This window comes from Aethalodelphis obliquidens, unplaced genomic scaffold, assembly GCF_003676395.1.
Source record: "Aethalodelphis obliquidens isolate GAN/ISIS:26980383/991018 unplaced genomic scaffold, ASM367639v1 scaffold11, whole genome shotgun sequence".
Taxonomy (NCBI): Eukaryota; Metazoa; Chordata; class Mammalia; order Artiodactyla; family Delphinidae; genus Aethalodelphis; species Aethalodelphis obliquidens.
In genome coordinates this window covers 26,697,047-26,713,538 of record NW_020837955.1, presented here as the reverse complement: position 1 = coordinate 26,713,538, position 16,492 = coordinate 26,697,047, and the positions used below count along the sequence as shown (strand labels likewise).

Here is a 16,492-nt window from a genome sequence, read left to right as displayed (position 1 = left end):
AGGACTTGGGTTCATTGCCCTGTCCACCAAAGGGGGAAAAGTGCCTTTTTAGGGGAAGAAAAAGTTTAATCCAGAGGATGAAGAGTATGACCATAATGCTGAATGGTGGTGGGGCTGCGTGGTCCAGGGCACGTGGCATCCCTTGAGCTGGGAAGGAAGGAGCCTGAGGCTCACCACCCACATGCTGGGAAAAAGCAGCATTTGTTAATACCCACCTCCCACCTCCTTCCAAATAAAAGCAAATATCTAAAATGTGAAAGGAAGGAAGGGAAAGAGGGCGGGAGGGAGGAAGGCATTATAACTTGGAAAGAGACTTGAAGATCACTAACATGCAGCCTCCACATTTTACACCTGAGGAAACTGAGACCCAGAGAGGTCATTGAGGCAGAGTTCTGCCTGGCACAGTTCCAGCCGCCAGCCACATTGTGTTCTACGGTGACTCCTGGGGTTGTGCTGTGTTAAGGAACACATTCAAGGTCACAGAGATCATTAGAAAATCAGGACCTGACAACAGGCATTTTAACTCCAAGGTCCTTTCTATGCCCCATGCTTCCTGCAACTCCTGACTTCAGTGCGGGGATCCACAGGGGTCATTTGGTGCTCAACGTAAACCTGCAAGGTGGGCAGCGCAGGCTGTGAGCCAGGCTTCCCAGCTGAGGAGGCCAGGCACCCAAAGGCTCTGCCCTTCCCAGAAGTTACTATGGGATGACTGTGCCAGGACAGGACCACGCCAGCTCCCAAATCCCAACCCAAGCCCTTTCCTAAACCCACACTGGCCAAACATTAACAAAACAATAAAAAATAAATGATTAAAAAAAGAAATTCATGAGCACAGAAGGATGGAAGCATTTTCCAAAAGACTACACAAAATTCATCCAATTAAAGTGTATGGAACAGGCTGAATTTATGGTATGTGAATTATATCTCAGTAATACTGAGGTTAAAAAAAGACCTAAAAACCCTCAGTCTATGATGTCAACTTTTTTTTTTTTTTTTTGCGGTATGCGGGCCCCTCACTGTTGCGGCCTCTCCCGTTGTGGAGCACAGGCTCCGGACGCGCAGGCTCAGCGGCCATGGCTCACGGGCCCAGCCGCTCTGCGGCATGTGGGATCCTCCCGGACCGGGGCACGAACCCGCGTCCCCTGCATCGGCAGGCGGACCCTCGACCACTGCGCCACCAGGGAAGCCTGGTGATGTCAACTTTTGACAAAGAATTTTATTAAGAAACTTAATCAACTGCTCTTTTTATCCTCAATTTTTTTTCCTACGTACTTAACAAAGGATCATGAAATCTTAGAGCTACACAAATGTTAGGTACCATCAAATATCTCATTTTATAGGTGTGAAACCCAGGACCAGAGATATGAATTGAGCTCTGTGATTAGCTGGGACTAGAATTCTGTAGTCCTCTTAGTGCACAGCTGCTTATCTGTGTTATTGTTAAGATTGAAGCTCGGGCTGGGAAAACAGTTCAGGAGAGAATAAAGGAGGAGCTGCCTGTGGGTTCAGGGGAGAAGTCAGAGCTCGGACTTAGGGAAAGGATGTAAAATGTTCAAGCCAGGGAGGGATCTCTTGTCAACTCGAAATGCAAGAGGAGAGAACGTCAAAGAGAAGGAAGTGACTGCTAGCCCTGTGGTTGTGAAGAAGGAGGAGGTCAAGAAGGTAGTCAATCCCCGTTCAAGAAAAGGCCCAGGAACTGAGCACTGGTCAGGATACCCACCCGAAAGGAGCCTCACACTTTTGGCAAATGGTCCCTTTCATCTGACTGTAGCTATAAAGGTTGACCCTCTGTAAGCACATGGAAGTGTCACCTACAAGTAACAAGATCACCCAAGCCCTGCACTGTCAACTAGCACCTGAGCTGCTTAAACTGGACCAGAAGCAGAGACCGAAGGCCAAGCAACAAAAGAGCTGGGGCTGTGGGCCTGGGCGGAGAAGAAGGCTACTGCCCAGGATGCTTCCTTCCACCCCACCCGAGACCATCTGTCCTCCCACCAGCGTTGTTGGTCACCACCTGTGGGTAGAACAAGAAGGTTCACGTGGAGGTGATTCCACTGAGTGGGTCTTCCTTCTGCCTCCCCACCTTGGGCCACAAGGTGGAAGTTGCCTACTGCACCATCATGGGAGAGGCCCGCCTGGGATGGCTGGTCCGCAGGAGACCCACTGCAGCACTGCCTCCATGCGGGCCAGCTTGGGAAAGCCGGAGGGAGCCATCAGGATCCAGTGCAGGGACGTGTGATAAGATCTCCTGGCACCGGGGAGGCCACATCCCAAGTCCCAAATCTGTCCTCATCCTGCCAAGCTGGAACAGGCGAAGGCTAAAGAATGTGCCTCCAAGCTGGGTACAATGTACCATGGCGACTTTTCAGAGCACACAAATTCCCTGAGGGGGTTGGATCAGGGACTTTCTGTGGCAAAAAAGAGTCCCCAGAGTCCCCAACACTTTTCTTCTGCTCTCTGGAATCTCATATCCTCGTGACTGTTCCTTCCAGTCCAGATCCAGGAGAGCCTGGGGTGAGAGGAGGGGGCCTGGTCAGGGAGCAGCTGAGGTTCTGCCGGTTACCCAGGGGTAGCATGGGTGGTGGGGTTAAGACCTGCAGGGACGGGCAGGTCAGGCCAGGGTCAGAGCCAGAGGTGTTCTAGGAGCTCATGGTGCCTTCTGCATCTCCACCACCACAGACAGCAGCCCCTCGGACCCTTCCCCTCCGGGTGCCGCCTGATGAGGGCAGAGCAGCCAGTCAAGCACCACAGATGGAAACACCCTCTAGTGGCCCAATGTGGTCCCCTGGGGGTCAAAGAGATGCATCCAGAGTTCTTTGGGGGCTAGAAGAGCCTCTTCTGGGCTTAACTATTTCCTTGCCCCTTATTTTCCCAATCACAGAACAGCCTCCTGGGGCCATTGTCAGCCCAGCACCCCCTGAAGTTCCTTCTGTTCAGGTCACACGGCCCCAGTGAGGCAGGGAATGGGGTTATGGATCGCAGCCGTTAATGGCACAGGGCCCCGCATGGAATGAGCACTCCACGATGACTGGCTGGAGAGATGGAGGGATGGGCTGACGAGAAAGGACATGACGATCTGCAAATGCTATACGCTGGGGCTGGCGGTCACAGGCACTGTGACCCCCCTCTGAGGACCAGAGGTCAGTTTCTCTCTTTTAAGTGATAATTCCAAATTGTTGGCACTCTCTGGCCCAAACACCCTGCCAGCTGCCATCTGAGAAGGAGTCAGAAGTGGCCAAAGATTTTCAAATAACAGAATCAACTTTTCACTCTAAGAAAATCCTCCCCATCTTCCTCTTCAGGCCTGGCCTCGTTATCCTGTGGTTAAAGGTATAAAGGAGGCAGGTACAATAAAGCTGTACTCGCTGCAGGGGAGTAGAAACGGAAGAGAACGGAGTAGGTCTGCGATGATGTTTGGGGGTACCTTTTTATTGCAGAACATTTCAAACACACACAAAAGTAGACAGAATTGTATATTGAACCCCCCCCCCCCGCCACCCACGGTGAATCCATTTCCACTGTCAACAAGCCCCCAGGGGACCATCCACAGTGCTCTTGGTCAACACATCTTGCTACTTTAGGACAAGGGTGAGCTTCCAAGCCCCATACAGTCCCAGGAAAGTGTGCCCTCAGAGGGAGGCAGATGCTGGGCCAGCATAAAGGAAGCTGCCAGAGAGTTTTGTGCCTCCGGACCCCTCCGCGGCTGTTCTACATGTCTCCAGAGTCCCAGGAAGATGCTGAAACCTTCCAGATGAGCCCTGAACTTGTCAGAGCCAGATCCTGTCCCAGCAGCCCTGACTGTTTCTGACATGAGTGTGCTTTCCAGGCTCTACATCTCTTCTCACCCGACTGCTGCCCAGAAACCCCCTCTCTGTTTCATTAAGTTGCCTCACCCTTCAAGGCCCTACTCAGGAATCTCTCCCTTCTTTACACAAGCAAGTCACACTGCCTTTTGCCACTGAACTTCTAGGAGCTCCACACGTACGCACTCAGGTTGAAATCACGAGAATTGTTTATCTCCCCAGTTTATCTCCGCCAACCCCAGCATATAGTATTTGTAGACTGTCATGATCTTTCTCGTCAGCCCATCCCTCCATCTCTCCAGCCAGTCATCGTGGAGTGCTCATTCCATGCGGGGCCCTGTGCCACTAACGGCTGCGATCAATAACCCCATTCCTTGACTCACCGGGGCCGTGCGACCTGAACAAAAGGAACTTCGGGGGGCGCTGGGCTGACAGGGGCCCCAGGAGGCTGTTCTGTGATTGGGAAAATAATCACAAGTGAGACAGCAAACTTTCCCCAAGTGAGGACTATTCTCATATTCATTGTAGCTCTCGGCACCACATGTTATATGGAAAAGACCCTCAATCATCATTTGCTGATTTATTCTTCCTAACCAAGAGCATCATGGACCACTCACAAGACTGCTTCCCAGGGCCAGGGACCATCTCTGTGGCCAGGAGGGCTGGCAACTTACCAGTGACACTGAAACCAGGCCCGCTGTCCCCAGACCACCTGGGAGCTTCAGTCCCACCCCAATCCACTAAATGAGAACATCTGGGCAAGAGGACTTGAAAACTCCCCTGACAGTTTTCTGATGGAGTGACTGGAACACACAGATTTAAACTATTCCAAGTTCCCTTCTGCCGGTAAGACACTGTGACTCTGGGGAAGTCTCTATAGAATAACCAATCTTGTCACGCAGGTCTGCAGGCAGGAAAACACTCACTTTTTTACTGTTCCTTCAGATTTTCTCTTTCTCATTCATTTCACACATTTGTTGGACACCTATTACGTGAAAGTTTCTGCCCCAAACGCCCTGAGGAATAAAATCTCTGCCACAAAGAGTGAGACAAGATTACTGGCATGAGGAAATATTCAAGAGAGGAGAGGAGAAAATGCCTTAAAATCTCTCCTTCTTCTCCCTCCACTTTGCCTGGTGAGCAAAAGGTAAAGTTCCAGGACACAGACCCACCAAAATGTCCCCCACCTCTGCAAGCCCTGGCGGGACCCCATGTGGTAGCCCTTTGGCCCAGAGACACATGAGGATACAGTGACACATGTGGATACAGCGCTTCGCTGTCTGCCTCCCCAGGAACCATCCTCTCTTCTGCAGCCTGCTCCCAGGACATAGCAGGTGACACAGGCCTGGCCAGTCACAGCATGGCCACAGAGACTGGCTCCGGGAAGAGCATGTGTCCAAAGCTAGCCTGATTGGAATGACTTTCGGGACTTCTGTGGGAGCTACTAGGAAAAACTCCAGCTTTCTCTTGGTGAAGGAAATGGGAGGCTGAGGCGCCAGAGCTGCTGGAATCACTGAAGCCATCGCGCCGCCTAGAGGAGAGAGCCGGGGGCTGTCAGGGGCCACCGCGGGGAGACCCCAATGACAAAGCCAAGCGAACCGAAAGCAGAGTGGAGAGAAACCAAGTCCTCATGAGAGCATTTGGGCCCTGAAAGCAGCCCTGCCTGCAGCCAGGGCTACTCCTGGTCTTTTTAGTTACGTGAGTGAAAACATTTCTTTTTTTACTTTAGCCATTATGCTAAAGTTCTAGCTGACTCAGGTCAACATAGGGACCACAAGGCACATATTTCTATGCAGTGGAAACATGCCTTGAGATGCCTGCACATAGAGGCAGTGTGACTGCTTGGGAAGCAGAAAATCCTTACTAAAGGTCAGGAAAAATGTTTTCTAGCCACTCAAAGTGTGCTCTGAGGACCAGAAACAACAGCATCTCCTGGGAGCTTGTGAGAAACGCAGAATCACCACCCTGCCTCAGACCTACTGATTCAGAAATTTTAATGAGATCCATAAGTGATTTGTACGCACACTGAAGTCTGATAAGCTCTATTAGAATACCATCTCTGCTGCTTACTGACTGGATGACTGTAAGCAAATTACCTGATTTCTCTGTTTTTCACATGGACAATAGAGATTATAAAAACACAATATAGAGATGCAAATACAGTGCAAAACCAAAGCAGTCCTAGGTTTTAATCATGGCTCTTCCAGTAACTATGATCTTGGGCAAGTTACTGAACTTCTATGAGGCTCAGTTTCCTCATCTGTAAAACTGAGATAATAATACGTGTCTGACAGTACTGACGCCAGGATCGCAGTAGATAATGTATTGAAGTGCTTGGCACATTACTTGACCCAGGACTCAATGAAAGGTATATATTCTTGTTATTATTGTTGTACTATTTTAATTACTGTTATTATCCACCCTACACACCTCATAGGGGAGAGTGATTGTGAGCCTCAGAGAGACCATGTATGAAAAAAAATGCTTAAAATCAAAGAACACAAGTTATAGTCCTTTACTGATCTGGAAACTGAGGTTCACAGAGGTCAAGCAATTTGCCCAAGGTCATCAAAGAGGGAAGGCATAGAGGCTAGGCTGGCGCTAGCACTCTACAATCTAGCGTAGGTCACATAGCTGTTGATGGTTCTATGTTATGTGTTCTACCTCCCCAGACTTGCTACCTCCAAATCCGTGGGGCCTGGCCCAGTTCCCACCCACAGTGAGCACTCACTGAACATTTGCTGAATGCAAACTTTGACCATCTGACCTCTTTAACCCACAGTTTTGGCACCACCCCAAAGGACCTCTCTTGATAAGGGACTACAAACACCTTGGTACTTTAAGAAGGAGAGTACTGCAGTTAATCCTAATTAGAACCTTATGACAACATCTCATTTGGAGACCAAAGCTCCCCTGGGAATTCAGTACAGTAATTCAATTCTAAGCCCCAGGGCAGAATCCAGGAGAACAAGAACTTTGGGTACAGAATGGGGTGGGATCGTTGACTCCTCTGAGAAAAGCAACAGGCTTTCATGAGCTGGAAAAAAAAAAGTGCCAGGTTCTGCCTGAAGCAGAACTGTTGACAAACGAACTTCAGAAGCAATAATGCAAGCAAAGCAGAATCAGGACTTTGACAACTGGTTGACATATTACCTATCTACATCTGTAGACTTGTCAGAATGCTAGTCCTAGCTAGAAACAACCACTGAGGCTTTGTCTTCTGACTTGAACCTTGAAGGCAGATTAAGAGCTGTGAGCCTTGAACAAAATGGACCCTAACTAAATATGGAATGAGCTGAAGTCAACTGGAAAATCCCATTAACTAGGACAGTAGAAAGCACAAAATAAGAAGTTAGATTTAACCACAAATGTGGCACTAAATACAATAAATCCAAACGGACTCATGGCTCCAGCCAAGAGAACTCCTGCAAACCAATAGGAAGATACAATCCAAAAGAAAAGCATGGGCAAATGGCTTAAAAAGAAATTTCCCACTGGAGAAGACCTAGATGGAATAACCAACAAACACATGAAAAACTGCTCAACCTCAATTAATATAGAAAATAAAAAATAAAATCATGATAAACCATTACACTCTCTCCAGAGAGGCAAAAATTTTAAAGTTGGACAAGACAAAGTGCTAGCAAGAAGGTGAGCTATTGAAAACTCTCAGACACTACTAGTAGGAATGCTATCATCTAGTACAGTTGAGGGTAAGCATGCCTTGTGATCCAGCAATTCTACTTCTAGTTATGTACATTCCCTGGTTATACGCACATGTACATGGGTACTGGGATAACATGTTTGAAAATGTTCATAGTAGCCGTGTCTCTAATACCCTAAAACTGGAACAACCCAAATGTCCATCAACAGTGGAATGGCTAAACAAATTTATAGTCACACAATGGAAATTTATATAACAATGAAAATAAAGATGCACCCAACATAGATGGCATAACGTTGAATGAAAGAACACAGTATGATTCCATTCACATAAAGTTCAAAAATAGGTAAAACTAAACTATAATGTTAAAAAAGGCATAGAGAGGGGGTAGAATAATAAGGAAAAGCAAGGAAATGGTTATCTCAGGGTCAGGAGAGTGGAGAGGGAGGGGTTGAGCACAAGAAGGGACTTACAAATCTTCTTGGTGCTGTCCGTGTCCTATTTCTTGACTTTGGTGGTGGTTTTGTGGGACTTATGGGAGTTCACCCATTATTACTTTTTCAACTGTGCAATACAAAATTAGTCACTTTTCTGTCTGTATGTTATACTTCACGATAAAACAAAAAAGAAGAGAATGGTAGAGCAAGCTAAAACGAAAACAAAAGCCCTGTTTGGAATTACCTCAATTCAATCCTTATTTCGGACAATGGCCAACTCAGTCATGTGCTGCATAGAAGGCTTTCTATGGGGCTTAAGACAATAAACATAGAGAGGATGGAGGAGAGAATAAAAGATCAAGGGGGCGACAGATGAAGAAAAAGTTACTGAAGACCTGTCTGGGTTTCATTCAGGGGTTTATGCTTGGAACTCTCACCTCTGAAAAGCAACCACCTTTCCCTTCTTTCTTCATCTTTCAAGACTTCTCTTAAAATCCTCCTTGGGTCCCAGGTAGGTAGTCACCTTGCCCCAAGCACCCCTTTGCATCTTGTACTTACCTCAATGAGCACTTTTCTTGCCATGTTATAATGGGTTTGCCTTTCCATGTGATATCCTCAAAGGCAGTGGGTAATTTTTGGATCTTTTCCTGTGCTCTCCTTCCCACCAGCACTTAGGCAAGTGGCTGACAAGGAGGAGACACTTAGCTGTTGCTTGTTGAATGACTGAATGAAGGAGAGAATGCTTTACCTTCAGCTGCAATTCCTTGTATCTCTTGGACATCCGAATGAGCAACTTCTCACCATTGATCATGGCAGATTTTTCTTGGTAATACTGGACCATGGCCTGGGCAGCCTCTGTGTAAGCCATCTCTAAAAAGGCCTAGGAAAGAAAGGAAGGACAGACATTGGACTTGACTTGAATGGTCTTAAAGAAAATTCTGTTCAAGGTATGACTCCATGTATATGAAGTTCAAGAATTAGGCAAAACAAACTGATGGTGGTAAAAGTTAGAGCTGAGCTTCCCTCGGGCTTGGGGGTGAGATACTGACTGGGAAGGGAAAAGAGGAAACCTTCTGGGGTTCTGGAAATGTTCTATATCTTGACCTGCATAGCAAATACATAGGTGTACACATGTAAAAAATTAATGGAGTACATTTAAGACGAGTGCATTTTAGAGTATGTGTTTTATACCTCCATAAAAAGGAAAAAATTCAGTACAAGGAAGAACTTTCTTTGATCCCATCTGTTCAAAGAGACTTATTTATTAACTTCAGCAAAAGAGCTCATTATAAGATGGCCCCTCTCCTGATCCCCCTGGTTACCAAACATTATTCTTAATTACATATGTCCATCCTGGGCTACATCATGCCACAGGAGTCCCTCTGGATGGGAGGGTCCATTAACCCACAGTTCCCCCGAGGGAAGGGGGTGTGGGGGAGTGAGTCTGCTGCACAAGTGACCTTGGGCTCATCCCTGAAAAACTTGCTATTCGGTGGTGGTGATGACAGGAGACAGACACAAGCCCTGGGTACCTGAGCTCTCAATTTCTTTGCAAAGAAAGAAATACGCTAAAAAACTAGGGGGCTCCCTAGGCTTGAAAGAAGGCCATGTCTTTGTAAGATGGAGAGAGAGGAGACCCTCAGTTACGTTTCCACAGCATCTCTCCTCTTTAACTTTTCTGATAAAAACCCTTACAAAGAAACGGGTTTTCCACTCAGTCAGTGCCTACAGGGAGTTTCTAAATAGCCTGTTTTGACTGACCTGTCAGTTGACCCCAGGAGCCGCTGTGGCAGATTCGTCACTGTTATTGTCTTAGATTTGTTGGATTTGTACTATACTGATGCTGCAATGATCTGGTCCCTCAGTGTTGAAAAGGAAACATGGTTTGTGGTAAGGGAGCCCTTGCTGTGGGCCCTCATCTCCCATTTCCTTGAACTGCATGGGCTTAACAAGCTCATCCTCCCTCCTTCCCTCACATGTGCTTTTGAATTTCAGACATGCCTTTCTCCGTGCTGTCACAGTCTATGCCAGAAGCCCGGGAAAACAAAAAGTGAGGGTTCTTTTACTCTAAGATCAGGAACAAGACAAGGTTGCCCACTATCACCACTATTATTCAACATAGTTTTGGAAGTTTTAGCCACAGCAATCAGAGAAGAAAAAGAAATAAAAGGAATCCAAATCAGAAAAGAAGAAGTAAAACTGTCATTGTTTGCAGATAACATGATACTATACATAGAGAATCCTAAAGATGCTACCAGAAAACTACTAGAGCTAATCAATGAATTTGGTAAAGTAGCAGGATACAAAATTAATGCACAGAAGTCTCTTGCATTCCTATACACTAATGATGAAAAATCTGAAAGACAAATTAAGGAAATACTCCCATTTACCATTGCAACAAAAAGAATAAAATACCTAGGAATAAACCTACCTAAGGAGAAAAAAGACCTGTATGCAGAAAACTATAAGACACAAATGAAAGCAATTAAAGACCATACAAACAGATGGAGAGATATACCATGTTCTTGGATTGAAAGAATCAACACTGTGAAAATGACTATACTACCCAAAGCAATCTACAGACTCAATGCAATCTCCATCAAACTACCAATGGCATTTTTCACAGAACTAGAACAAAAAATTTCACAATTTATATGGAAACACAAAAGACCCTGAATAGCCAAAGAAAAAGAAAAGAGAAAGAGAGAGAAAGAGAAAGAAAAACGGAGTGGGAGAAATCAGGCTCCTGGACTTCAACTATACTACAAAGCTACAGTAATCAAGATAGTATGGTACTGGCACAAAAATAGAAATATAGATCAATGGAACAGGACAGAAAGCCCAGAGATAAACCCACACGCATATGGTCACCTTATCTTTGATAAAGGAGGCAAGAATATACAATGGAGAAAAGACAGTCTCTTCAATGAGTGGTGCTAGGAAAACTGGACAGCTACATGTAAAAGAATGAAATTAGAACACTCCCTAACACCATCCACAAAAATAAACTCAAAATGGATTAAAGACCAAAATGTAAGGCCAGACACTATCAAACTCTTAGAGGCAAACATAGGCAGAACACTCTAAGACATAAATCACAGCAAGATCCTTTTTGACTCACCTCCTAGAGAAATGGAAATAAAAACAAAAATAAACAAATGGGACCTAATGAAACTTAAAAGCTTTTGCACAGCAAAGGAAACCATAAACAAGACGAAAAGATAACCCTCAGAATGGGAGAAAATATTTGCAAATGAAGCAACTGACAAAGGATTAATCTCCCAAGTATACAAGCAGCTCAGGCAGCTCAATATCAAAAAAACAAACAACCCAATCCAAAAATAGGCAGAAGACCTAAATGGACATTTCTCCAAAGAAGATATACAGATTGCCAACAAACACATGAAAGGATGCTCAACACCACTAGTCATTAGAGAAATGCAAATCAAAACTACAATGAGGTATCACCTCACACCTGTCAGAATGGCCATCGTCAAAAAGTTTACAAACAATAAATGCTGGAGAGGGTGTGGAGAAAAGGGAACCCTCCTGCACTGTTGGTGGGAATGTAAATTGGTATAGCCACTATGGAGAACAGTATTGAGGTTCCTTAAAAAACTAAAAATAGAACTACCATAGGACCCAGCAATCCCACTGCTGGGCATATACCCTGAGAAAACCATAATTCAAAAAGAGTCATGTACCACAGTGTTCACTGCAGCACTATTTACACTAGCCAGGACATGAAAGCAACCTAAGTGTCCATCGACAGATGAATGGATAAAGATGTGGCACATATATACAATGGAATTTTACTCAGCCATAAAAAGAAACGAAATTGAGTTATTTGTAGTGAGCTGGATGGACCTAGAGTCTGTCATACAGAGAGAAGTAAGTCAAAAAGAGAAAAACAAATACCATATGCTAACACATATATATGGAATCTAGAAAAAAAAAAATGGTTCTGATGAACCTAGGGGCCGGACAGGAATAAAGACGCAGAGGTAGAGAATGGACTTGAGGACATGGGGAGGGGGAAGGGTAAGCTGGGACGAAGTGAGAGAGTAGTATTGACATATATACCAAATGTAAAAAAGATAGCTAGTGGGAAGCAGCCGCATCGCACAGGGAGATCAGCTTGGTGCTTTGTGACCACCTAGAGAGGTGGGATAGGGAGGGTGGGAGGGAGACTCAAGAAGGAGGGGATATGGGGATATATGTATATGTATGGCTGATTCACTTTGTTATACAGCAGAAACTAACACAACATTGTAAAGCAATTATACTCCAATAAAGATGTTTAAAAAATAAAAAGTCAGGGTTCTTTCAAATTCCGCCACTCAGCTTTCTAGGTGCCTCTTTCTTTTTTAAAAATCCTTAAATTTTTTATTTTTATACAATTTTTAAAGGTTACTTTCCATTTAGTTATTACAAAATATTGGCTGTATTTCCCGTGTTGTACAATACATCCTTGAGCCTATTGTACACCCAATAGTTTGTACCTCCCACTTGCCCACCCCTATATTGCCCCTTCCCCTGCCCCACTTGTAACCACTAGTTTTTTCTCTATATCTGTGAGTCTGCTTCTTTTATGTTATATTCATTAGTTTCTTGTATATTTTAGATTCCACAGTATAAGTGATATCATACAGTATTTATCTTTCTCTGTCTGACTCTAAGTGCCTGTTTCTTCATGCAAACATTTTAGCACCTCAAGCTCTCACTGGTCACATGGGAATGAAACAAATTCAGTGAATCTCACTGCATTCATGTTGCAAGCTGAATTTTGGAAATTTGCCCAAAATAGAATTCTGAGAAGGAGGAATGAAGAGACTAAATGGGTAGTCTAAGCCCAGGTTGACAGAGGAAGACCACTGATGATCCAAGGTGGCTTTGAGTCTCCAAAGTTCAGGCCTTAATTAAGAAAAGAATTTCTCCTATGCCTGTTCCTGATTCCTGAAGTTAAAATATTTATTAAAAATAAAGACTAAATATTGTTACTTCTGACCAGTCACTGTATAAACTACCCCCTTTGACTTTAGAAATGAAGACAAACATATTAACCCCCAAAGGTTCAGTCAATCCTCATAGGTTAAGGGTTCTTAGTTCTGTAGATTCACCAGGCATCCATTAATTCCCACCTACTCTTCTGCTCTGAGAACCAAGAACCTCAGTTGCTAACACCAAGGATCAGTGAAAATAACCTGTTCCCCGTCAGTTGTTGGCTGGCTCAAAAATCCATACCCTCAGAGATGAGAAACTCAGAAGGTAAGAAAGACAGTGGCATTAGCTCAGGGGGTGGGTAACACAGTGAAAAGACTCAAGTGCATGGATTTCTGTTTTAGGGACCTGCTAGCTTTTCTGTGATAATGAGCACCTCATTCCAAAGCACATCCTCACTTCTAGGTAACTCACAAAGGCCTGGATCCATCACAAGAAGGGTCAGGTGAAACAAGAGGAAACAAAACACCATCATCAATGAAAACCTCTGTGCTGTACCAGCAGGAGGCCAGCTGTGTATTACCCCTTTATGTTATGAACAGCTGCTTTTTAAAAAAATTATGTAGTTTCCCTCCACCAATGTGTGGTCTATCTGGTACATACCAGTGTGAAAGTGCCCAGACCTACCTGATTAGTAGACTTCATGAGGATGTAATTAGTGACCTTTCCAAAGGGCAGCCCCAGGTTAATGACGTCATTCTCCGTGCAGCTTCCCTCCGGCAGATTGCAGATGTGTACCACGCGGCCAGCACCCGTTTTCCGCTGCGCAAACGGGAACAAAGAGCAGTGGTTTGGTCTTCAAAAGACATCTCCTCCTTGCCCTCTATCTATTCTAGATGCTCCTATTGGCTATCTTCCCCCAAATAATGATCAAAAAACTATAATTTACAAAATGAATGCAGAAAAATAATCCATTTGCAGAGATATACAAAACATTGATTTTATGCCATCTCCTTACACAAAAGATTCGTAACAATTTTAACGAGAAATCACATCCAGGGCTGTCGAAGAGATAAGGAAATGGGCATAACATATGTTGCTGGTGGGAGGTTGTGTATCTACAATCTTCTGAGAAGATACTTTAGCATATTGAATAAAACTTAAAATATATATAGCACAGGATCCTGCCAAGCCATTTTTGGAAATCTAGCCTACAGAAATAAATACACCAATATGTAAATACTTATGTACAAGGACATTTATTGCAGTTAATTTATTATAATAAATTTATAATTTACTGCAAAAAGTTTTGGAAACAGCCTGAATGTCCAAGCATAGGATAATGATTGAGTAATTGATGGTTCACACCTACAAAGGAAAACGATGTAGCCATTGAAAGAAGGTGGTAAATGAGCTGATCAGGAAAACATTTTTAAGATAAAGTAAAAAGCAGGTTGCCAAGTACAGGTGTAATATGATGCTATTCTTGTAAAACAAAGCAAAAATCCAAAAAAATATAAGAAAAAGATGAAGCAAATGTAAAATTTTGATAATTATTGGAATTGGGGGATGAGTACACAGGGGTTAATTACACTTGTCTCTACTGTTCTGTATGTTTGAAATTTTTCACAATGGAAACATTTTAAGGGATATCAGCACAGACACAGAAAGGTATGGGACAATACATATCAACCTATCAGTACTGGTTATCTTCAAAGGGTAGAACTGGAAGGGAGTAAGGGGAGATGTTTAACCTATTTCTTGTATGTCTCATATTGTTTGACTTATAATTTTTTAAAAACCCAATAAAGAAAATGAACATAGAAAGGATTTGTGAACTTAATACATATACATAGACATTCACAGCGACAACCTTTGGTCTAGGGCAGTGGTTTCCAAAACTTTTGTTAGCCTTGAAATCCTTTCTTCAAACAAAAGCTTGCCCACCAGCCCAACATATTCAACAAATAAAGAGGTGCTGCTCTAGACAAACCTTGCGATCCAACACCCTGCCACCACCCCCCATCCAGCAGTCCCAAAGGCATCTCTAAGGAACACAGTTTAGAAATGAAGACCCGGGCCTAATCAAAGCTCCTGGAGGGAGGAAGTGTGTCTGTTTGGTCTGTGCAAACCTTAATCAGACTGGAGTCTCCAGGAGGTTCAAGAGTTAGTAGCCATAAGCCAACCCAATGTGGAAGAGAAGGATGCAATTTTCTAAACCCATACTAATAGCATAGCCCACATTTGCATAATCACTATCTTCTTTCTATGATAAAGTGAACTTCAACATCTAATTACATTTGATGTGGGTCCTACTCTGCTATAGTAATACAGTGGGAAAGTCTGAGGTCTCATCCCTTACAAGGGCTAATAATTGGGTAATTCTACCATGAAAAGCCCTCGTTTGTCTCATCTGGGCTGAGGACAGTAAGAGTCAATAAGAATTTCCTTGGATGGTTCAGCCCTGAATTGGAGAAACCCAAGTGCCCCTTGCAGACCTCCCTCTCTACTGTGTCCAGACGTCAAGCACTTTCCCAAAGGGAAACAGTCTCCAGTGTGTGGCCCAGGCCGCTCCCAGAGCATGCCCACACCTCCCTAAAGTGCAAATGGTGCTCTCCATCAGCTGGGAGACTTTGAGTACGAACCTGGCTAAGGAGGACCGAGCCCTTCTCCAGGGAAGACAGGAGGAGGGCTAAGAGGCAGGATCTTTGCCTCTCATTAGGGTGAGGGGTCACACAAAAACGCAGACCCCACTGAGCTCTCGGGCTGGGCAAAGTGGCCAGTCCTCTGAGTTCATCAACAGGAGGGCTGAGGCTGGGTGCTCTGCTGGCTCCTCTGAGCCAGGCACGTTTCTGCCCATGTGACTCTGCTGTGGCCGGCCCGGGCTCACGCGTGCTTGGACAACAGAGCAGACACGCAGGGTAGTTCTGGACCGACCCTGCTCCTTGCCTGTCCCGTTGCCTAGTGACTGGGCACGAGGGCCAGCGCCTCTCTCATTGTGTCCTCCAGACTGAAAGAGCAACTCAAGAGGCTTTTATCCAAGTGTAAGTGTAGCAAGTACTGCTGAGAGCAGAGCATGCCTCCCGAGGAATAAACACCCTCACCGCTGCTGGTCACCAAAGAATGATATGAAGTCACACTGCAGACAAGTTAGAAAGGTGCTAAAATGAGTGAGTCTAAATTAAGATTTTCATTTAAATTTTAAAAGTACATTGCAGCAACATGGATGGACCTAGAGGATTGTGACACTAAGTGAAGTAAGTCAGAGAAAGACAAATATCATATGATATCACTTCTATGTGCAATCTAAAAAAAATGATACAAATGAACTTATTTACAAAACAGAAACAGACTCAGACATAGAAAACAAACTTACGGTGACCAAAGGGGAAAGGGGGTGGGGATAAATTAGGAGTTTGGGATTAGCAGATACACACTACTATATATAAAACAAATAAACAACAAGGACCTACTATATGGCAGAGGGAACTATATTCAATATCTTGTAATAAACTATAATGGAAAAGAATCTGAAAAAGAATAGACATATATATGTATAACTGAATCATTTTGCTGTACACCTGAAACTAATACAGCATGTAAATCAACTCTACTTCAATAGAAAGTTGTTTGTTTTGAAAAACTAA

General features: G+C 44.3%; 1 protein-coding gene across 1 annotated transcript in view; it reads right to left on the bottom strand.

Annotated features, from left to right (window-relative positions):
• RBM20 (RNA binding motif protein 20) overlaps positions 1 to 16,492 on the bottom strand; it is a 63,654-nt gene that overhangs the window by 30,346 nt on the left and 16,816 nt on the right. Inside the window, exons 6-7 of the mRNA XM_027113084.1 lie at positions 13,533 to 13,667; positions 8,653 to 8,784 (exon numbers count right to left, since the gene is read on the bottom strand). Of these exons, the coding sequence (XP_026968885.1) occupies positions 8,653 to 8,784; positions 13,533 to 13,667 (267 nt within the window). The remainder of the gene's footprint in view (positions 1 to 8,652; positions 8,785 to 13,532; positions 13,668 to 16,492) is intronic.